General features: G+C 42.6%; 1 protein-coding gene across 3 annotated transcripts; it reads left to right on the forward strand.

Moving 5' to 3' along the window:
• Positions 1–305: 305 nt before the first annotated feature.
• c9orf72 (C9orf72-SMCR8 complex subunit) lies at positions 306–23,010 on the forward strand (the record flags this gene model as incomplete). 3 transcript variants are annotated; one of them, XM_079527248.1, is made up of 10 exons in its annotated part: positions 314–538; positions 3,735–4,302; positions 6,474–6,569; positions 6,979–7,043; positions 7,771–7,843; positions 9,453–9,569; positions 13,460–13,695; positions 17,197–17,254; positions 19,831–19,940; positions 22,030–23,010. In XM_079527248.1, the coding sequence occupies exons 2-10, from the start codon at positions 3,841–3,843 to the stop codon at positions 22,214–22,216; spliced, it is 1,404 nt and encodes a 467-aa protein (XP_079383374.1). In that variant the 5' UTR covers positions 314–538; positions 3,735–3,840. The 3 variants fall into 3 exon arrangements, with proteins under 3 accessions (XP_079383376.1, XP_079383374.1, XP_079383375.1); XM_079527249.1 differs by having other exon boundaries at positions 314–528; XM_079527250.1 differs by lacking the exons at positions 7,771–7,843; positions 9,453–9,569; positions 13,460–13,695; ... (1 more) ...; positions 19,831–19,940; positions 22,030–23,010 and having other exon boundaries at positions 306–538; positions 6,979–7,047.
• Between the last annotated feature and the right edge of the window lie 809 nt (positions 23,011–23,819).

The raw sequence follows: 23,819 nt of genomic DNA on the forward strand, positions 1-23,819 counted from the left end.
GCGGTGGTAATTTTAACGTGTCGGACGGCTGGTTCGAACTGGGAACCTTCCGGTATCTAGACCGCGCCGCTATCCGTTCGGCCACCGCTGCCGTTAATTTGTTAATGTTATAATAACGGTTATAAATGTTAATGAAAATACACAAACATATTTTGTGTTGTATATTTTCGTTTAAATACTTACTTTATTGTTTTAATATGCAAATTAATCGTTTTTGTTTACTTTAGCGGATAATTTTACTCTGAAGAGCTCGGCCACCGGAAATCATATCCTAGCTAGCTAATCCCGGAGTGTAGAGTAGGAGAGTAGCGACACGCTTTGATCTCGCCGCAAAGTTCCAAACATTGCTATGGCTAGAACCATCCGGAACTATCCCATTGAGATGGAATGAGCACTTCCGCATTCCATTGTTACAATGGGAGTCAACGCTAGTTTCGCCACTCTCTTAGATCTGGCTGGTCTTGTTTCCAGTGAAGCTACAGCTAGCAGCGGCTAAATGGACTGACAGTAACACAATTTGTCTCGTCAGTAAGTACAAGTACGTTGCTTTATATTCTTATCAAACGTGTGGCAGCATCAGAGCTTATTAGCAGCGTTGTAGCCTACGTTTGTTTAGTGTTGCTGCCTGATACTGATGGCTATATAGAAGTGTATTTGTACGTTTCTAAAATGTTATGATGAATTGAAAATGGTGGACCCTCTTGTAAACAAGTGACAGTGCTTTATGGTGTCGTCCACTCACAGTTAACAGTTTTTGTATTGAGTTGTGCTTGAAATGTACTGTAATTCTGCAAACTGTTAATACATACTTCAATCAATCAATCAATCAATACAATGAACCATATGGTCTTATCATGCTGTTTTATTAGATCGAGATCGTAGATGTATTTATCGATTCTGACATTAGATTGAAAATGTCAGAATCGATAAATAAAATACATATAGGAGAGTCTAAATGTTAGGCTATAGGTCTAGCTCTGGTCCATAGCTCGAATGCGAAATGCAACGCATTAGAGCTATGGACCAGAGCTAGGCTAGGTCCATATCCTTATAGGACTTCTCCAATTCCAGTCCTAGAATGGCTGTGTTATGATATTTTCATTACAGCTCATCATGTATTCCAGATATATGCAGCCATATGGCTGCATATACATCTGAAATGTATGTGATATATGATCAATATACCTCGTAGATGGATAAAATACATCATGTATTTTATCGATTCTGACATGATTGAAAATGTCAGAATAGATAAATACATCTACGAGAGTCTAAATCTTAGGCTAAGGTATAATGGAACAGGATCAATGTTTCATTTTTGCTTGATTGATTGAATTATTTATTAACAGCTTGCAAAAAGTACAGTGTTACGATTATACAATGGTGCTAAAAGGATAACACAAAAAGCCCTAAGGGCTTTTTTTCCCAGTGTGGTCCTGTGTATTCAATTTATTTAAAAAACATAGTAAGACATCCTCAACACTAGTCAAATAAAACACGTGTACGGACGGTTTGTTTGGCGCACCGGAGGTCATTTCTGGTGCTGACTCTAGCTTAGACTTTATACAGGGACCAGTTACAAATTGCAGGCAGGTGCTATGTTATGGCAGTTTGGAAGAAGGATAAGGAGTCTTTGGTGTCTGTTTAGCCGCAATTTGCAACTCTAGATTTTTTTATAATAATCAATCTGCCGAGTTTGTTTTTCATAAAAATCCCCCGTAGACATGTTATGAGCTACTTTCTGTCAAGAAGAAGAAATGTTGGAGTTTGGAAGCGCTCGTTTGTATTAAGGGGTCGCGCTGCTGCCTCCTGCATTATGTGCAAATGCTAAACAGATGCATGCAGGGACGTTCAGTGACTTACGACGAGCGCTTCCAAACTCCAGCACTTAGAAAAAGAATCACTTGCACAGAATTTCTTGACAGAAAGTAGCTCATAACATGTCTACGGGGGATTTTTATGAAAAACAAGCTCGGCAGATTGAAAGAGAATAATTCAAGCTTGGACTACAGCTGCAATGTTGGTGAGTTTAACGTCGTTTAAGACAAGCAGATCGCAAACGCAAAATGATGAGTGGGGAGTCAATGGAGGGTATTGCAACTCTAGATTCATCCCATTATAAAAAAATCTAGAGTTGCAAATTGCGGCTAGTGTCTGTTGGGAGTTTCATAGTGAATGTTTAGTAGTAGGAATACCAAACGACTCGCCCCTTTACCAACTCGCCCCGGGCGTACAGCCGGCGGAATACGAGACTGCTCGCCCCTTTACCAACTCGCCCCCGCGATTGTTTTTAATGTAGTTAACAGTTCATGTAGTATTTCCCTCCCTATCTGAAATTATCTTGTATACAGATCTATTTGATTGCATAGTAGTCTATCTCTATACTCTGTAAAATTTAGAAAGAACAACATGTCACAGAGACGGTGACTGCTTAATCATTCAATAATCAACAATCATCAATTGTTTTATTAATCACATTTCTTCCATGTAGCCCATGTTTTGTAATGGCATCATCATGCTATTATGCCCGTGGATATACAGAGTGAACTTAACAATGATACATTAATATGATAATACCTTTTAAATAATCACAAACATCAATGATGTTTGTTATTTACAGCTAGGTAGAGTAGTGGGGCGAGATGGAAAACGCAGCCGGCGGAACTGCGTGGCCTGGTATTCCTAAAGTAACCCAAGTAAATGATGCTTAAACGGTTAAACCTAACCTTATTCCCAACCTTAACCTCAGTAAAACTATGCCTAAACCTAACCCTATACCTAAACTTAACCCCAGTAAAACTATGTCTAACCCTAAACTTATTTCCAACCTTATTCTCAGTAAAACAAAATAAAGAATACAAGAATCGTCGGACCGAGCGGTCGGCGTGAGGTCGGCGGAAAGATCGTTTAGGGGCGACCGTACCTGTTACTAGTAGTAGTCAGGGAATATTATCAGAAAAATGTCTACCGGTAATCTGGGAATAAATGTCTTCACAAATGTTTGTAAAGGTGTCTGTCTATAGTAACACATCTCACAGTCACAAAGATTTAAATTCAGTTTCCCCAGGGGAATCTGTGTCAGCTGCTGAAAGTTGCATCCCCTCCTATATTAGCTATTCTTTGTGTAGATTTTCGTCTTAAACAAACATTAAATTCCCATTGACAATGAATGGAGAATTTACGTCATATGTGGACGAGCAAATCGGCTATTGCTGTCCTACACAATGAATAGAGAATTTACATTATTTGTGTATAACAAATATCGTGTGACAAATATACATGTTCGTCATGATGATGTACGATGATAAGACTTTTTGAAAGGAGAAAAAAAGCAACATTTCCACATTTTCTCCCAACATCGACCCATGGCTGTTTAAAATCATCGTAGTCAATGACATTGATTCGTTTGATTAACTTCAGCCCGAATATCCGATTGCAACGAATCCATTAACATTTCGGACGGGAACCCCTTTTGGTGTTTTAAGCATTATGTTATACTTTAGCTACAAAAAAATCGTAAAAACAAACGTTTTTTACTCATATCTTTGCTTCTGGGGGGGTCCCTGGAACAACATATTTTCAGATGGGGGTCGGCGGCCAATTACATATATTTTTGGGACATAGAAACATGAGGTTTTTCAGAAAACTGTCAGGATTTAGAAGGCATTTGTAGAATTGTCCTCAGGTCTAAATGGGTTAAATGCAACAGTGAGTCTTCTGTATTGACGATCCAGGTTCTTCTAAGTGAGCGTCCGTCCGTCCGTCCGTCCGTCTGTCCGTCAGTCCGTCCATCCAACGCTACCACCACCCACCTCCTCTGCCAACGCTCCTCTGACCGCGATGTCTGCCGGCTGCCCGCCCCAGTCGCCCGCCGTGGCCAAGACCGAGGTGCCGGTGGAGGGAGAGTGTCCCCTCCTGGCCGCCACCTTCGCCTACTGGGACAACATCCTGGGCCCCCGCGTCCGCCACATCTGGGCGCCGAAGGGCGCCGGCGACGACCGGGCGCTCCCGCCCCCGCTGAGCGACGGCGAGGTCACCTTCCTGGCCAACCACACGCTCAACGGCGAGATCCTGCGCAGCGCCGAGTGCGGCGCGGTGGACGTCAAGTTCTTCGTGCTGGCGGAGAAGGGCGTCATCATCGTGTCGCTCATCTTCGACGGCGAGCTGAAGGGCGACAAGAACACGTGCGCCCTGTCCGTCATCCTGCCCCAGGCGGAGCTGTCCTTCTACCTGCCGCTGCACACGGTCTGCGTGGAGAGGCTCAAGCACGTCATCCGCAAGGGCCGCATCTGGATGCAGAAGGTATACCAGGGGTTGGGCAACTCAGAATACTGATATAGTATTGATTTCAGCTGTTACAATTCCAATGACCCGCTTTAATTATACTTAATGACTAGTATTAAATGACTAGTATACTTAATGACTAGTATTAAAATGTTATTGTCTTTTTGTGTCCAATGTATTGGTATTTAGTTCATAAAGTTATCATAACTAAAACTAAATGCATTTGAAAATCAATGAAAAGGTTACTTTTCAGGATTCTAAAAATAGATAATTCACCATTTAAATTTAAATAGTGAATTACTTTCTACGACAGTAATATGCAATGTGGCCCTCTGGAGTGAGTGTGGAAATATAGTGGCCCTCTGGAGTGAGTGTGGACATATAGTGGCCCTCTGGAGTGAGTGTGGAACTATAGTGGCCCTCTGGAGTGAGTGTGGAAATATAGTGGCCCTCTGGAGTGAGTGTGGACATATAGTGGCCCTCTGGAGTGAGTGTGGAACTATAGTGGCCCTCTGGAGTGAGTGTGGAAATATAGTGGCCCTCTTCATCGTCAAAGTTGCCCATCCCTGAGGTATGCGGAACTCTGTTTAGGCTCCACGGCCAATCAGTCTTCTATCGGGGACCCATGTGTGGGTCGACGGACATGCTGCTATGGGGTAACCCTTAGCTTTTGTTTAATACATTTGGTTTTTAATTATTATTATTATTGCAAAACATTTTCAAAAAAAACCTTCCCAAAAAAGCAAAACTTTTCATGAATTAAAAACAAGGTGATTTTCTTTCAGTAATTTCATAAAGGAATCAAAGAAAACTCTGAGAAATTCCATAAATTAGAAAACAAATGTTTAAGAAGTAGTGAAAATAGTCGATCTACAAGCGCACAATGCGGTGCCAAGCGAGTGCTTGTAGATCTGCTATTTTCACCAGTTTGGGTCCCGGGCAATCTCTCTTTTTCGGTCACGGGCTAAAACGTTTGGGAACCACTGTTCTGTCCTATGGTTTCTCAAAGGATAGAACCCCTTTGGGGTTACAGTGTTACTGTACAGTATGTGCTGTGTTGTATATCTAAGCAATATTACACCAGAGGGTGTGGTTTAACGTGATTATTGCCACAACAGTGATGCGGTCAGGAACGAGACGTAGTCGAGTTCCGCAAGCATCACTGAAGTGGCAATAATCACGTTAAGAAGAAAGCAAAAGCAAGCACTCGGCTGAGTATTTCCACGTCATAATGTCACGGGTGCACGGTTCTGGAAGATACAGTCTATAGAAAAGAATACCAGCACTCACGTAGTATCCTGGAAGGATTAAAGCTTTATTTTGTTTCCCCCCAGCAGCAAACGACAGTAAGGACGTTTCGGCCCGAGAGCCTTCTTCAGCGTGAATCTCATAGAGTATATAAAAGGATAGAGACTGAACTGGCGCGAAGCTCCGCCCCCCCAGCTATTCATGTCAGTGGAAGTTGCTCAGTGGCGTTTTGAAGCACCCGGAAGACTGCCGGAAGTACCGTCTCAGAACGTCTACTTCCGCATTTGACCACCAAACTTTGGTGGTCAAATGCGGAAGTGCAACCGAGCGCTCAATGTTAAAGCCCAGCTGCACGGGGTTTCCCGGTCATGAATCCACGGGTCCGCCTGTAGTCCCTCCTCCTACCACTAGGGCCCAGAGCTTCAACGTTGAATAGCCTCACTGGCCCCTTGGTAAATCTAGAGAACACAGTGTAGACCTGTGTCACTTATAAAGAGGACCTAGGTGTCACGCACATAGCGGTCCGGGTGCACCTCGAGTTATCTCAGTTTACCTCATACAAGACAGTTACATCATACTTTTGCTGTTATTGTAACAGCAATAATCACGTTAAACCACACCCTCGAGTGTAATATTGCAATTGTACAACAGTTACCCTTAAAACTAAGAAAATCATCAAACATATTTTTTTAATGACAGATGTAGTCACTACGACCACAAATGTCCCAAGAAACTAGCTAGCCTAGCCACCGAGTTTGCTAGCGCTCTGGGAAAACAGAGCAGCTGAATTCTTTGTTTTGATTAGGTGTGGAGTGGGTGCTCGTTTGAACCACGGCTAGAAGGCTGTTTCAAACCAATCGGATTGCTTCCTCGAAACGACCTGTTGTATAATTTACCCATCAAGGTTACACTGTGTTAATGCTTTGTGTCTGAACCTTCAGGGTTACAACATCATCTCGGTGCTGAGTTCAGAGATCATTCCCATCATGGAGCTGTTGGTCTCTATGAAGACACACAGCGTGCCAGAAGATATAGACGTAAGTAAAGTAAGATCTACAAGCTCATAGCGCGCTACCGAGTGGCGCGCTACGAGCTTGTAGGTCTGCTATTTTTGAAAAATCGTAAAAATATTTATTTCAGAAAACTGGAGGATTTAGAAGGATTTTTTAAAAATTTGAGGTCAGGCCTAAATGGGTCAAATGATAAGGGACAATATCGGTGGCACCCAACTGTATGTCAACTAAACATGGAATGGTGTCCAGTAAAAAAATAAAAAAATAAAAAAATCATCTGTGCCTCCACATACTTCAGTGTGAGACGGGGCTGAATGGGACTCATCATTTGTTGTTACAACTCTTGTTCTTTCTTTAATTTGTCTGCTATGTCTTGGCGGTGGCTACGTTAAAAAAAAATAGTGTATTTTCTTTTGCTGTTCCTGCTGAACAGATCAAAGACACGGTGCTAAATGATGATGACATCGGGGACAGCTGCCACGAGGACTTCCTTCATAAGTAAGTGCTCCTTCCACGCGTACAGCGCACAAAGCACGTGTCCCCACAACCCATGGGATGATGAGTATCGTGTCCCCACAACCCATGGGATGATGAGTAATGTCTCTGCACTGTTAATTCATTGCCTCCCCTCAGACTTGACTTCTTCAACAAAAGCAGAGGGTTATCACTGATATAACAAAGCCCTGCTACTGTTAGAATTCAATGATAAATGCCTGCAACAGCTTAGCCTGGCTAATAAGCCAGACTCAAATGACACTATCGTGTGGTATTTGAGTCTGGAGATGCTGTGTATGGATCTTGTTTCCCGGGGGGCGGGTTCAAACATTTTCTCTTTGACGCAATTGGTCAGAGCTACTGTCAGTCAAAGGTCTCAAGCATCGAACGTCACTGTACCAAAGCCCGCCCATATTGCATACCGTGTCCCGATTGGCCACACCAGTTCTCTGGTGTAGGAAATGGGCGTACAATTGAGCCTCTCCAGACCGTAATCCGCCGGCAGGCAATTTTTTTTTTTGCCAACGGCTGATTCGGTCTGGCTTATTAGCCAGGCTAGCAACAGCTGGCCTTGAACATCTTGGGGGTAAACTTTTTCCAGACCCTCAGGCTTGTGAGTAATACACTCCTAATCTCGTAATTTCTCCCAAGGGTAGACTTTTCCCTCAAAACTCTGCACCTCCCTTCCTCATGCATGCCTGCCGTGATTAGCATGTCTGTGCCGTTTCAGGGCTGTCAGCTCTCATCTCCAGACGTGTGGCAGTTCCATGGTGGTCGGCAGCAATCCAGACAAAGTGAACAAGGTGCCGAACATGTTTCTTCACGTTTCGTCATAACTTTTCAAAAAAAACAAAAAAAAAATGGCTGGTCTACAAGCTCACAGCGTTGGAGCAGTTTGTTGATCGCCTGCTGAACATGAGCAAGCGTGATGCTGGAAACAAAATGATTTTTTTTATTTTATCTATTTATTTATTTTGAGGGACAACACAACAGACTTACATACAAGACTGTGCGTATAAAATACTATCAACAATATAAATATATAAACAACAACAATGAAAACAAAGAAGAGAAAAATAACAAAAGAAAATTATAATTTCCAAGTGGTACGGGGCTTGTGAAATGCATGTGTGCCAGTGAAGGTGGGTCCTGTCCTACACAAACTTGGTATGAATCATGAAACGGTCAGAATCGACTGCTCTCTTCGATATAGTCCAACAAGGGGGTCCATACCTCTACGAATACATCTGCCTTATTCTGTGTTTCATATTTAAGCCTCTCCAGGGGGTAATAGTGACATTATTTGGGCCGTCCACATTATGTCATATGTCTTCCATAGAATTAAGATACATTTCTTTGCCAAAAATCTAAATGGATCAAATAGTTTCCTATGAGCAGAGCTCACATTATTTTTTATTTGTATTAAACCATCCAGGACATCTCATAAAGATGTGTGTGTGTGTGTGTGTGTGTGTGTGTGTTTTACAAGGAAGACCCGGCCTCAACATCGTTAATAAAAAAGACAAAACCGTTAGACGGTTATAGATGGCTAAGCTCCTGCACTTGTAAGTTATTTATTTTTTATTTAACCTTTTATTTAACCAGTAAAATCACATTGAGACCATAGTCTCTTTTACGAGTGCGCACTGGCACAAGAAAAGAGGCAAATACATGTTACACAGCTCTGCCAGTAACAACAAATACAGGACATGACAAAGACAAACATATGACATCCGTAATACCAAGAACCTACTACCAGGGAGGCTCAGAGAGAGTCTAAATAGCTAACCAAATACAGACTAAAAAAATCACACCCGTGTGAACTGAGTGGTGCAACTCCCCCCCTTCCACCCCCCCCTCTCTCTCTCTCTCTCTCATTAGCAGGCAACAGTGCAGCACTATCACTCTCTCTCTGTTTCTGGCACGACAGCGCCCCTACTGGTACTCATGAGTCACACATGAGTCACACAGGTTAACACATAGGTTAACACATAGTCACGGACATAGCTGTTCCTTGGAGTGGTTGCACCACTCAAAAAAAGACTAATAAGAACAATACGTCTTGAAACCACTAAGCTAATATAAAACTAAGATCACAGCTTATTGCTACACGTCAAAGCAGGAGCAATGGCTGGAGAGAGTGCCCAAGGCAATCCTCTTAAAAGTCACTAGGGGATCAAGGAAGCCAGTTTTAATCTGTATCCATCCAACACACGTTGGATAGATACAGCTGGGCAAAATATCTTATGGTCTATGTGATATTATACGTCATGTATGTTTTTTTTGCACTTCACCCACCAACTTAAAAAAATATACATAAATGTTATCTTCATATATTATACTCCACGTCTGTATGGAGTTTTGAGTTGCATGGATGGGTGTTTTGACTGTTAGGTGTTTCCTACATTGCAGATAGTGCGGACGCTGTGTCTCTTCCTCACCCCAGTTGAGAGGAAATGCTCTCGTCTCTGCAAGGCCGACTCTTCCTTCAAATACGACACCGGCCTGTTTGTACAGGGGCTGCTTAAGGTACTATGCCACAGTGCTGTCTGTGTGTGCACACAGCGGAGCTCTTCGTGGGGCCAACATGACGGACCATTACCCCTAATGGACTCGCAACGTTTACGAGACCTGACAGGTTTCGAGTTTTCTTGTCAAATGACGGTCCCGGACACGATGGACCTGTGAAACTGGTTCAGAGCCGACCCGACATTAAAAAAAAAATAACTTTCCCGGACCTGTGCGGTTCGTTCCAAAGATCCGATTTGTTTTACTACAGGCCCAAACCTATTATTTTATAGACCCGGTTCACTCGACAAACCTAAAATGCCGTTCTAATTTTTGGCTATATGCCAGTTAAACTCCATAATGAAATCTAGGAGCTACAATAGAGGGTTTGCACGTGACGTGACATCATCATAGCCATAATAAGTTATGCGGGAACGCTTACTGAGTGGCAAAAACTGCTTTCTGGCCTTTACTGTACATCCCATACATCCAAACAGAAAAGTAAGTTCCTATCTGATTGCGACGTTAAATGGCGTTAACCTCACTTTGCCACTCACTGGTTCAAAAACACACCCATGGAAAAAACGTGAGAAAATGTGCGACCCGGCCCAGAGGAAGCCCGGGGCCCTCCCCTGGAGCCAGGCCCGTAGCAGTGTTGATGTTGTCGACTAATACTAAGACGGAAAATGTTCGTCGACTGTCCTGTCTACAGGGTCTAATTAACCCATTTTGGGCGGGAACCCCTTTTGGTGTTAGCATCATGTTGTGCTTTAGCTATTGAAAAATAGCAGATCTACAAGCTCATAGCGCGCCACCGAGTGGCGCGCTACGAGCTTGTAGGTCTGCTATTTTTGAAAAATCGAAGAACGAATGACATAGAAACATAGCTTTTTCAGAAAACTGTCAGGATGTAGAAGACATTTTTAGAATCTGAAGTAATGTAAGCGCGTCTACTTCAAGCAAACATCTGTAACTCAAATCTTTGCTTCTGGGGGGGGGGGGGGGGTCCCTGGAACATAATACGTCTGTGGGTCCTTGACATGAAAATGTTTGAGAACCAATGGCATAGAAACATACTCTTTTCAGAAAACGGCTCAGGATTTAGAAGAATTATTTTCTGGATGGGAACCCCTTTTGGTGTTTTAACAGTTATACTTTAGCTATCTACAAGCTCGTAGCGCGCCACCGAGTGGTGCGCTACGAGCTTGTAGGTCTGCTATTTTTGAAAAATCATAAAAATGCGGCACACATCTTTGAATATATATTCTTTCAGAATTATTTCGACGTCAGGCCTAAATGGGTTAATGGGCTAAAGCTGTAATCTGGGACTTAATTGAATGAATAGAATGTAACTTAACCGATCTGTACGTTATGTTAATGCAACATAACCAGTATGTCATCAGTTGAACGCGTGACATTGCAAGTTTATGTAAACTTCCTGATTTGTAACCACTTTCAACCTGCTGTTCCTATTTTGACATTATAGGCAAAACGTTTCAAAAATAGCCGCATTGCAATGTCGTGGGCTGTTGTGGAAATATCAAGTGTTAACCCATTCTGGGCGGGAACCCCTTTTGGTGTTATAACTAAGCATTATGTTATACTCTAGCTATTTTTTGAAAAATCGTGACAATGCGGCACAAATCTTTGAATATATATTCTCTCAGAAGACTTTTTTTTTTAAATTTCGACGTCAGGTCTAAATGGGGTTTGTTTAGCTTAGAAGTTATTTGTATTTGTATTTTTTTCCAAATTGACAAGATATTGAGATTTAGTATGAATAGAGTAGGCGGCTCTTAATATTTGTCTTCTTCAATACAATACTGTGCATGTCAAATAGGGATGGAGCTCGAAACCCCATACCCGAAAAAAACACGATAACAAGCTTATTGAGTACCCGGTGTCAATAAGCTTTGGGCTTATCGGGCCTGTTATCGAGCATATTGGCCCATGACGTCATGTTTAAACAATCAAGACAAGAAGGTGATCGAGAAATAAATCTAGAATCAGAATCAGAATCAGTTTTATTGTCACATCACAGGTTTACACGGTAAAGAAGTGGGTGAAATTCGTTTTTGTACATCGTTCCCATCGCAACGTTAATTTCCATAGAAAGAAGAGGGGGGGGAGAAGAAGAGGGGTGGGGGGCAAGTGGGAAGGAGATCAAAACAAGAGAGCAACAGAATCTACATATTTACAAAGTACTGAGATAATAAAAAAACTAACTAAGGTGCCTGAGCATAGCAGCAATGTATGTATACTGTGCATGATATACATATGGAGTTATGGACGTTAAGGTGCTTAGAGAAAAAAGAGCAATAACAACACAACAAGAGCAACAATAGAAAAACAAAAAAAGTCAGTGCGTTATACATGGGATTAAGGTGCAAAAGGTCAGTGCGTGTCCACCTAGGGTGGACTGACCCTAGTATAATCCGCAAGTAGCTCCATGAGGGAGTGCAACAAAAAAGTCATTTGTACCTGGTGTAGTCCACAGGTGTGTCACCCGCGCTGGCACAACCATGTCAGTATAAAAGCGTATTCAGTGCTGCCCGGGGACACAAAATTGTGCTTTTAAAGTGACTGTGTACAGTACACACATTAACCAGTTAACAGTTTCTTCATTATTTAAGTAAAAAAGCTCAATTGCTTTCCGTCTGTTACAAAATTACTGTATTTGAAAGCCCTAGTAAAAGATACTGGTTCTGTTCAGAATGTATTGTCCTTTCCTGTCTTTCCACCAAACAATAGAACATGCTCGATGGAGGGCTCGATAAGAACCTGCGGTTCCATAAGCCTGATCGATCATAAGGGCTCGTTAACCCATTTAGACCTGAGGACGAGTATACAAATGTCTTGTAAATCCTGAAAAAACTCACTGTCAAACATTTTCATGTCAAGGACCCCCAAAAACCATATGTATTTGGCCACCGAACCCCACCTGAAAATATGTTGTTCCAGGGACTCCCCCAGAAGCAAAGATTTGAGTTAAAAACGTTCGCTCTGAAAGAATATGCTCAAAGATTTGCGCCACATTTACAAAGTATATAAGTATAAACATAATGCTTTAAAACACCAAAAGGGGTTCACGCCCCGAACTGGGTTAATTCAATGAGAAATGAACGAGCTCCGTCCCTAATGGTCAAAACACAGTCATAGTTCAAGGTTCTTTATTATTTGTCTCCCGAGGAAGAAATGTGTCTTGGACAAAGGGCCCGCATGCAAGCGTAGCCCTTATGCCCATGTCGCCGTTGCTGCGTAGCCCTTATGCCCATGTCGCCGCAGAGCAGCGCCACATACATCTTTCTTGCAACATCAAAGAAGCGACCGCCTTCTCGAAGTGGCAAGCAAGACTGCCAATGGGACTTGGCGAGACTTTGACTGCTGAATTGTACGAAGTGGTGGGGGGGACGTGTGCACTGTGCACATGGGGTGACTGATCACTGCCTGCCTCCTGTGAATCATTTTATTTTTGTTTAATTTCATTTTTATTTTGTGTTCATTTCACTTGTTGGTGACGCATGGTGTTTGTTTGTTTGTTTGAGGTCCCGCATCGTATATAGGACTTAAGGCTGTGAATCTTTGGGTGTCCCACGATTCGATTCGATTCCGATTCTTGGGGTCACGACTCGATTCTCAATCCAAAAGCATTTTTTTTCCAGATTCAAAACGATTCTCTATTCAAAATGATTCTCGATTCAATACATAGGATTTCATCACAATCTACTCCAGTCTTGAACTGAAGTGACTACAGTAACTTGAAAATGACTGAAGACATGATGTTTACTGTGATTAGGGTGAGCTTACATTTCATATCACAGACACCATGTAGTGAAAACTACATGGTGAATCGTTCATAACGGAATCTCAATTTTAATTCGAATCAAACGTTTTTTCTACACATCTAATAGGACTCCACGGGGAGTTTCGTCCTTCCGTTCCGCCAGGTGCTCTACTCCCCGTACCCGACCACGCACATCGACGTGGACATCAACACGGTCAGGCAGATGCCGCCGTGCCACGAGCACACGTACAACCAGCGTCGCTACATGCGCTCGGAGCTCGGCGCACTGTGGCGCACGGACAGCGAGCAGGACATCGCCCCCGACACGGTCATCCACACGGACGAGACCTTCACCCCCGACCTGTACGTAACACACACTAGTCTCCATGTCTCTCCATCTCTTTCTTAACCCATTTTGGGCGGGAACCCCTTTTTGGTGTTTTAAAGCATTGTTATACTTTATCTATTGAAAAATCGTGAAAATGTGCCTCAAATCTTTGAATATATATTATTACAGAGAATGAAGGAGTCAAGGGATTCACATGTCTTAATGACTGTTGGTAGGGCGTTCCACATTTTGGTGGCATAGGAGCGAAAATAATTTAGTCCCTTGTTTGTGCCGAATCTGGGTTGTACATGGTTTGTTGCACTCCCTCTGGTGTTGTGGGTGTGGACTTCGTTAACATTAAGGAAGTATTTAGACAGGTACATGGGTATCTTGGTGGTGTATCGAATCTTGTGGACCAGACCCATTGCAAGATGCTGTACTCTGTCATCGACCCTAAGCCATTCCAGCCTGTCAAAGTGGGCAGGGGTGAGGTGGGTTCGGGGGGTGAGGCCAAGTAGGAGCCTGACCAGTTTGTTTTGGGCGGTCTGGAGCCTAGTTTTGAGGGCCTTTGAGGTGCTGTGGTACCAATAGGTGCATGCATAGTCAAAGAAACCTTGTACAAGGGCTCCTGTTAAGGTCTTCAAGGTGTTTTTGTTGACCAGTGAGGAGATCCTGTAAAGGAATCTTGTTCTTTGATTGACTTTTTTGATTACGTTGGTGGCCATTTTATCACCGGAAAGATTAGCCTCCAGGATGGAACCTAGGTAGGTAATTTCATCTTTTCGTGTGATAATATTGTCACCCACTCTAACCAAGAAGCCATCTGCCTTGCTGAGATTACTATTTGAACCGAAGAGAATGGATTCAGTTTTTCCCAGGTGTAAGCATAGTTTGTTATCAGCGAGCCAGGTGCAGATTCTACCGAGTTCAGAGCTGAGGGTCTTTTCAACCTGCAGTTTGTTCCTGTCCGAGACCAGCAGTGCTGAGTCATCTGCGAACAGGAACAAGTTGCAGTCACAAGCTGATGTCATGTCGTTTACATATATTAATCGACGCAATACAAATAAATGAGCCGACAAAATTGGAACTGGAGCACTATAAAATGAATTTGATAAATGGGTACTCTACTGATTGGCTGAAATGTTGCCACCTACCTGAAAAAAGTTTCTTAAAGAGGTGGAGATACAGGTAGAGCCCTGATACTGAACACACACTCTACCGCAATGATTACTACCAGAATATAGAGCTTTAACCTTTCAATAAAACGTTTTGTTTTAACCAAACAATATAATTGACCCTACCTTTTTTTAATAATACAGACCTGAGTTACACCAAAATGATTTGCCCAAAATAGTCCGTTCTACAAGCGCACAAAGCTATAGTATGACGTGTTGTGAGCTTGTATAGATTGGCTATTTTTGGCGATTGTTCCCCAAAGTCTTGACGGTCAAAGCTTCAGCGCGTCGTGTCAGGTCAAACGTGCCTGCCTGGCTCCCAGTCTCTCTCTCTGCCTCTGGGACGTCCGGTGGCTGGAAACGCTGCACTCACGGTGTTGATCTTGGCAGCACATTTCTATTTTAGTTTTGGTCATATATATAGGGCTATATCTTGCGCCAGCCCTTAGCCCATTTTGACCTGAGATCAGATTCTAAAAATGTCTTCTACATCCTGACAGTTTTCTGAAAAAGCTATGTTTCTATGTGTCAGTCGTTCTTCGATTTTTCAAAAATAGCAGACCTACAAGCTCGTAGCGCGCCACTCGGTGGCGCGCTACGAGCTTGTAGGTCTGCTATTTTTCAATAGCTAAAGCATAACATAATGCGAACACCAAAAGGGGTTCCCGCCCCAAAATGGGGTAACCCTTATCCCTAAACTAATTTGCCATTTTGTACTATTTAAAAAAAAAACCATTTCAAATTGTTCAACTAGCCGATCTACAAGCTCACAATGTCTCGGTCGGCTATTTTTTTTTTTTCACTTCATTTTTATTGATGAAAAGACAGAGACAACAAAACAAAACAAAAAGACAATACGAAAAGAAAAAAAAGAAAAGGAACAAAAGGAGAACAAAAAAAAGGCTGCATTTTACATATTACAAGATACATTAATTGAAATCCTCTCTGAGAGAAGAGATCCCACTTTTCCCACTTTTTATAGAACTTATCCTCTCTTTTTCCATAACATACAGTTCCTCAGTAATGTCCATCCAATGTTCTTTCGTTGGTGGGTCCTGTTGGTACCAGCGTCGTGTGATCGCTTTCCTACTTGTTGCTAAGAGGATCTTGATTAAATATGTATCATGTATTAGAAACTCTTCAGGGATATTTCCCAGCAACAAGAAGGAACAAGTCAGAGGTATCTCAAAACACAGAATGGTCTCCAAGGTGGAGTGGATATCCTGCCAATATTTCTGAATTTTAGTCCTGAAGTCCAGAATATATGAGCGTGGCCCGCTCCCTGTAGATCGGCTATTTGAACTATTTTAAAATGTTTTTTCTTTTTAAATAGTAAAAAATTGGATAAGGGATAAGGGTCACGCAAGATGGAGCCCATAGTCTCTTGAATCGGTTTAATTTAGTTTTAGTCACATTTTAATCACCTGGAATGTTTTAGTCTAGTTTTAGTCAACTAAATGTCATAAGATTTTAGTCGACTAAATCTACAGTTAATTTAGTAACATGTTGTGATAATCCCCCCTACTATAGAGTGTGCTGCTGACCATATAAGGAGTTCCTCCCTGTCCCCAGTTATCCCCTGGGGGTCAAAAAAAACGTAGGTTTCGTTTTTGGCTAGGTGGCAAAGCCTTCATCCAATTAGGATAGAGAGGGGCCTTCCGCCAATCATGATCGAGCGGGGGCGGGCCTTGGTGTGCGTGCTGTTGGCCTGTTGCGTGTCCCCCCCACTGTAGTGCGTGCACGACTGCACGTGCACATCTTGTTACCGGGGCAGACCAGGGGGTTTTCCAAATCACCGTATTGTAAACAAGTGTAGTGCCTTTATGTTGTCGTCCACTCACAGTTGACAGTTTTTGTATTGAGTTGTACAGTACTTGAAATGTACTGTAATTCTGCAAACTGTTAATAAATACTTCAATCAATCTGAGGGCAGTTTGGTGCAGATTGGAGCAACGCTGTGCCTGCCTGCAGCTCCAGCTCTGATGACCCCCCCCCCCCTGTTTAAGATTCATGCTTTTAAAAAAAAATCACACCCGTGTGAACTGAGTGGTGTAAGGTCTTAGCCTGTCTGACGTAATGAAATCATGTCTGACGTAATGAAATCACACCCGGGTGAACAGGGTGAACATAGCAACCATGCTCATTTTTTCTGCACAAACAAAGCCAGTTGTATGAAATCACACCCGGGTGAACAGGGTGAACATAGCAACCATGCTCATTTTTTCTGCACAACAAAGCCAGTTGTAGGAGTGGTTTACACCACTCAAAAAAACGTAATATTTACAATCTGCATAGGTGGGAATGGTCACTGAGCCTTATATGAGTATGTATCTAACCATGACGATGCTTTTGTCCTTTCAGAAATATATTCCAAGATGTCGCGCACAAAGACACGTTGGTGAAGTCATTCATAGATGAGGTAAGGATGCCGTTTTATTGTGAACTGAATATGAACCTGTGTCCATTCCTCTTCGGTTTGTCGTTTTGGTTTAATCGGATGAATGCGATATACAGTTGGAGGCCATCGATATTGTCCTTTTCTTTTTGCTGAGGTTTGCGTGATCTGCGCAAAAGGACAGTTAACCCATTTTGGGCGGGAACCCCTTTTGGTGTTTTAAACATTGTTATAATTTAGCTATTGAAAAATAGCAGATCTACAAGCTCGTAGCGCGCCACCGAGTGGCGCGCTACGAGCTTGTAGGTCTGCTATTTTAGAAAAATCGTGAAAATTTTTATTTCAGAAAACTGGAGGATTTAGAAGGATTTTTTTTAAATTTTGAGGTCAGGCCTAAATGGGTCAAATGATAAGGGACAATATCGGTGGCACCCAACTGTAGGAACAGAGTCGTGAAATGAGTCCCGAGCTAATCCCGAGCCCATGATCTGGAGAACTAATACTGGTGGTGGCTACTGTACCCATTTAGGCCTGACGTCGAAATAAAAAAAAAGTCTTCTGAAAGAATATATATCCAAAGATTTTTGAGTGGTGTAAACCACTCCTACAACTGGCTTTTGTGTGCAGAAAAAAATGAGCATGGTTGCTATGTTCAAAATAATTTCTGACGTAATTAAATCACACCCGGGTGAACTGGATGACCGTAGCAACCATGGTCATTTTCTCTGCACAGAAAAAGCCAGTTGTGAAATCACATCCGGGTGTGATTTCATTACGTCAGATCAGAGCTGATCAGGCTACATAATACCTTACCTTATTTCATTACGTTAGACATTACGTCAGACCACAGCTGATCATGCTATATAAAACCTTACACCACTCAGTTCACACGGGTGTGATTTTTTATTTTAAAATAGCAGACCTACAAGCTCGTAAGCGCGCCACTCGGTGGCACGCTGTGAGCTTGTAGATCTGCATTTAAATAACGCTTAGTTAAAACACAAACGGGTTCCCGTCCAGAATGGGTTAACTCATCCATCCCCCGCTAACGACTTCTTTAACGTCTTTTTAATGAAATCCCGAACGACGCCATTAACGTGTTAGTTATTTAGCACTTTATTTAATGATAAACCTATAAAGTTGGCTTTCTTTTTTTAATGAGTATTCCATTTCAAATCACGCTGGATGAATAAATCAAATCAAATCAAACTTTATTTATAAAGCCCATTTCCAACAGCCAAAGGCCGACCAAAGTGCTGAACAAGGAATAATACAACATGACATCGAAGGCAAGAAAATAAAAACAATTACATACGTTGACAAAGAGCAACAATAAAAAATAGACAAGGGAACTCAAGTGCAATTAAAGGCAAGGGAGAACAGACAGGTTTTGATTAGGGATTTAAAAAACACCGATCGACTGGGCAGATCTGATGGTGAAGGGCAGTGCGTTCCAGAGCCTGGGGACCGCAGCCGCAAAGGCACGGTCACCCCTACTTCTCTTGCTGGTCGTATAGGCTCGACCAGCAGCAGCTGGTCCGCAGACCGTAGAGCTCTGAGTGGGACACAGGGCACAATTAAGTCAAAGAGGTAGGAGCGTGAGAGGTCACGACGTGTTTTAAAAAACAAATAAAAATCAATTCTAAACTTAACCGGGAGCCAGTGGAGGGAGGCGAGAACTGGAGTGACGTGGTCCCCGTTCAAAGCGACTGTGTTTATAGTGGCTCAATAGCAACTCCCCAGTGTTGCTATTGATGCTTCTAAAGACTCTTAGCCAGTGATTAGTCCGATCAGCGCGACCACCTCCCGCCATTGCCGTTTTGGGGCAGACGAGGAGGCGCTCTTCTTCTACAACCAAATAGAATGGTGGTGGTTGAGTTGTTGTTGTTGTTGTTGTTGTTATTATTATCATCATCATCGTCCTCACTAGGCATGTAACGATATATCGTATATCGATATATATCGATATTATATCCCGACGATATGTATCGATTTATTAAAAATTAATATCAATTTTCAAAAGAAAAAAGGGGGCTAGTGTGTGATATGAAATGTGAGCTGTAATCATATTCCATCATATTCACATGCTTTTGGAGAGAAATGAGACAGACTCCATGCAGTCACTTTCAGTAGTAGAGGCCTGCAGAGGGGAGCTGTATATGTCTGTGACACAGGTGATGGTCGTTATTGATGCTCATTAATACATCAAGGAAGGCAATTATGTTTCTGCACTGTCAAATAGGTCCACATCTATCCTAAGATGCCATCGGGTAATTCCCAGGACGTCTTGGGCACACAACCTGTTTTAAACATGAAAGCATGTTTACAGTTGTTGCACAGAAATTAAGTAATTTTACATGAAAAGTAATGCTACTTTTGCATTGTAGTTAAATAAAAATTGTGAAAAAAGATTGGGGGGAAGATAAATCATTAAAAAAAACATTTGTCTGGAAAATAATTGTGTTGAAAATATCGTGAAAAATTGTATCGTGAACCTCATATCGTGATACGTATCGTATCGTGAGTTGAGTATCGTTACATGCCTAATCCTCACACATCCTGTGTGTGTGTGTGTGTGTGTGTGTGCGTGCGGTGTTCAGGTGTTTTTGTTGAAGCCAGGTCTGAACCTGAGGAGTACGTACCTGGCTCAGTTCCTGCTGCTGCTCCACAGGAAGGCTCTCACGCTGCTCAAGTACATCGAGGACCAAACGTGAGTCGCTCCCCAAAAATCTACGCGCTAATAGCAGATCTACAAGCTCATAGCGCGCCACCGAGTGGCGCGCTACGAGCTTGTAGGTCTGCTATTAGCGCGTAGATTTAGGCCTGACGTCGAAATTGGAAAAGAAAAATGTCTTCAAAATCCTGACGGTTTTCTGAAAAGCCTTATGTTTTCTGCATCAGTGGTGCTCAATATTTCACGTCAAGGACCCCAGAAATCATATGTAATTGGCCTCCGACCAGCATCTGAAAATATGTTGTTCCAGGGACCTCTCCCCCCAGAAGCAAAGATTTGAGTTAAAAACGTTTGCTCTGAAAGAATATATATATTCAAAGCTTTGCACTACATTTTCACGATAAAAAAAAAAATAGCAGACCTACAGTGCCGCGCTATGAGCTTGTAGATCTGCTATTTTTCAATAGCTAAAGCATAACGATGATTAAAACACCAAAACGGGTTGCCGTTCAGAATTGGTAAAGTCGGTCTGCACGTTCTAACTGCAATTTGACCAACGTCATTTCATGCTCGTTTGTGCACGGGTGTATCTGCCCGAAAATAGCCCATGGGCTCCTCCCCTTATCCCTGAACTATTTTTGTTTTACTTTATTTTTTACTATTTCGATTTTCTTTTTTTCTTTTTTTAGTTCAAATAGCCGATCTACAAGCTCACAACGTGTCTATGTAGATTGGCTGGGTTGAACTATTAAAAAATATATATATTTTCAATACTAAAAAAGTAGTTTTTATGGATAAGGGGTTTAGCATGTACGAAAAGAGAGCCCTAGATCTACAAGCTCACAAAGCACTGCGTTAGAAAATAGCCAATGGTCAGAATTTTAGCCGATCTACAAGCTCACACGCAGGCATCGCGGCGCCATCGCGGCCCCGCCAAAACACATCTTAGTCGGGACACTGACTATCGATTTCATCGGCCCAGATCTTTTAGTCAGCTAAAGCTATACTTAACTATACTTTTAATGAATTGAACATGGTGGACCCTCTTGTAAACAAGTGTAATGCTTAATTGGGTCGTCCACTCACAGTTAACAGTCTTTGTATTGGGTTTGTGCTTGAAATGTACTGTAATTCTGCAAACTGTTAATAAATATTTCAATCAATCAATCAATCAATAACCCATTAAGACCTTAGACGAAATTTCCACAAATAAATCCTGGCAGTTTTGTGAAAAAAACCTATCTTTCTATGAGAGAGGGAGAGGAGAGGAGAGGAGAGGAGAGGAGAGGAGAGGAGAGGAGAGGAGAGGAGAAGAGAAGAGAGAAGAGAAGAGAAGAGAAGAGAAGAGAAGAGAAGAGAAGAGAAGAGAAGAGAAGAGAAGAGAAGAGAAGAGAAGAGAAGAGAAGAGAAGAGAAGAGAAGAGAAGAGAAGAGAAGAGAAGAGAGAGAGAGAGAGAGAGAGAGAGAGAGAGAGAGAGAGAGAGAGAGAGAGAGAGAGAGAGAGAGAGAGAGAGAGAGAGAGAGAGAGAGAGAGAGAGAGAGAGAGAGAGAGAGAGAGAGAGAGAGAGAGAGAGAGAGAGAGAGAGAGAGAGAGAGAGAGAGAGAGAGAGAGAGAGAGAGAGAGAGAGAGAGCATTTTCCGCCAGCTGCCGCGGAACACCCGTGGCGGGCGGAGGTAGTGTTTCTCGGCGGCATCAGTCCGACACTCTACCCCCAAACCCTTACCGCGAGCACACGATCGGCAGCACCGCGGCTGTTGCCGGCAGTGCAGCGGTGCGTCTCATTGCCGTTGGCTGGAGAATGCAGTGGTGGTCAAACCTTTCCATGTCAAGGACCCACAGAATTAGCCCTTCACTGAATCCCACCGATTGTCCAATGCCAATCCAAATAGTTTAGCAACGGTTGCTATGCAGGTCAAGCTTTCTTCGCTGCTAACGTGCCTATTGGACAAGGATGGGTTGGGGAGGGACTTAGTGAAGAGCTAATTATCTGTAGTTGGCCGCGGAAAACTTACTAGTTACTTTGAAGATTTTAATTTTGATTAGAAAACATACATTAACCACTTTCAACCCTATACATTTCGGCCATTTGAGACTAGTCTAAACTAAGTATGCACCCCGTCTCTAGTCAAAAGGGCAAGAAGCCGTTCAGCGCGCTGCGCAACCTGAAGACGGACCTGGGCCTGAGGACGGAAGGGGACCTGAGCATCGTCATGGCCCTGGCCGAGAAGCTGCGCTCTGGCCTGCACTCCTTCGTCTTCGGCAAGCCCTTCTACACCAGCGTGCAGGAGAGGGACGTGCTCACCAGCTTCTGAGAAATCCACCACATCGAGAGTGACCCCCGAAACCCCCGAAATCGTTTTCTTAAAAAAAAAAACGTATGTTTCTGTGTCGGTGATCCTCAACACTTTTTCCATGTCAAGGGACCCCTAAAAGATGATGTGTTTTGGACGCCGACCCCCATCTGAAAATATGTTGTTCCAGGGACACCCCCCCCCCCCCCCCCCAGAAGCAAAGAAAATGAGGTAAAAACGCTTGCTGTGAGATTTGCACACGTTTTCAGGATAAAAAAAATAAAAGAATAGCTAAAGATTAAAGAAGATTTAGGATTAAAGAATCCTCCTGGCGCCTGGCATTTTGTTTTATAATGCAATTTGTGGTCATGTGTGTGTGTGTGTGTGTGTGTGTGTGGGGGGGGGGGGGGAGGACTTTGAAGGACCACACCATACGTTTGTAGAGCGGAGTCCGTCTGGGCTCTGTACTATTGACTTTTCTGTTTTCGCTCGACATGACATTTCTTCACATAAAATAACCGATCCACAAGCTCACACAGTGTTGGACATTGTGATCTGCTGTTTTCGGCAAACTGTTTTCCCAGAAGACGGGTGCTGGGGTTTTAGTGGTTAACGTTATTCACTTGATTGTTTGCACGTGGAAAACAAATCATTGTTATAAAATATTTGTTTTGCTTTCGTTGTATAGCTATTTTTTTTTTTTTTTTGCGCGTACACTGACTACACTTGCATGATCTTCGAATCGAAAGAAATTTTAAAAAAAAAGTCTTCTGAAAGAATATATATTCAAAGATTTGTGCCGCATTTTCACGATTTTTCAAAAATAGCAGACCTACAAGCTCGTAGCGCGCCACTCGGTGGCGCGCTATGAGCTTGTAGGTCTGCTATTTTTCAATAGCTAAAGTATAACATAATGCTTAGTTAAAACACCAAAAGGGGTTCCCGCCCAGAATGGGTTAGAGAACAGTGCTTCTCAAAGTGGGCGTCCAATGGTCCATGAGGGGGTTCCACGGGAGTCCCCAGAAACTTATTTAGTGCAGCATCACAATCAACTTTAACTGCATTTTATACTTTGGCTATTCAATAATAATAAACAATAATTTGCCCGCACACTGTCTGCTATTAAAAATGAGCAGATCTACAAGCTCACAATGCAACAATGTGACGCATTATGAGCTTGTACATCACCTGCTTATTTTTGAACAATTCTGCCCAAAATCTTGGTAACAAAATGTGTCAAAAACAAGAACAGACCTCACAGTGAAGATTGTTTTTCTTTCACTCAAACCACTCCATGCAGCATCCATGTTCTGCGGGAACAAGTATATAAAAAATGCTGATCTACAAGCTCCGAACGTGTCCTGTTGCAACACGTTGTGAGCTTGAAGATTTGGTGTAGCATGGACGGTCTGCTATTTTCAGCATGCAACCAAGTGTAAAAATGACTTATACTGGATCTCTTGTCCACTAGTCCCTAACGTTTTAGTCTAGTTTGTATTTGTTGACGAAATTGTCAGTATATTTAGTCTTAGTTTTAGTCATCGTAGCTTAGTTTTCATTTAGTTTCCATTTAGTTTTTGTCTGTGAAAAAAGGTTTGTCGACGATCATTTATCGTCATAGTGT

The sequence above is a fragment of the Electrona antarctica genome (genome assembly GCF_951216825.1).
Source record: "Electrona antarctica genome assembly, chromosome: 18".
NCBI lineage: Eukaryota > Metazoa > Chordata > Actinopteri > Myctophiformes > Myctophidae > Electrona > Electrona antarctica.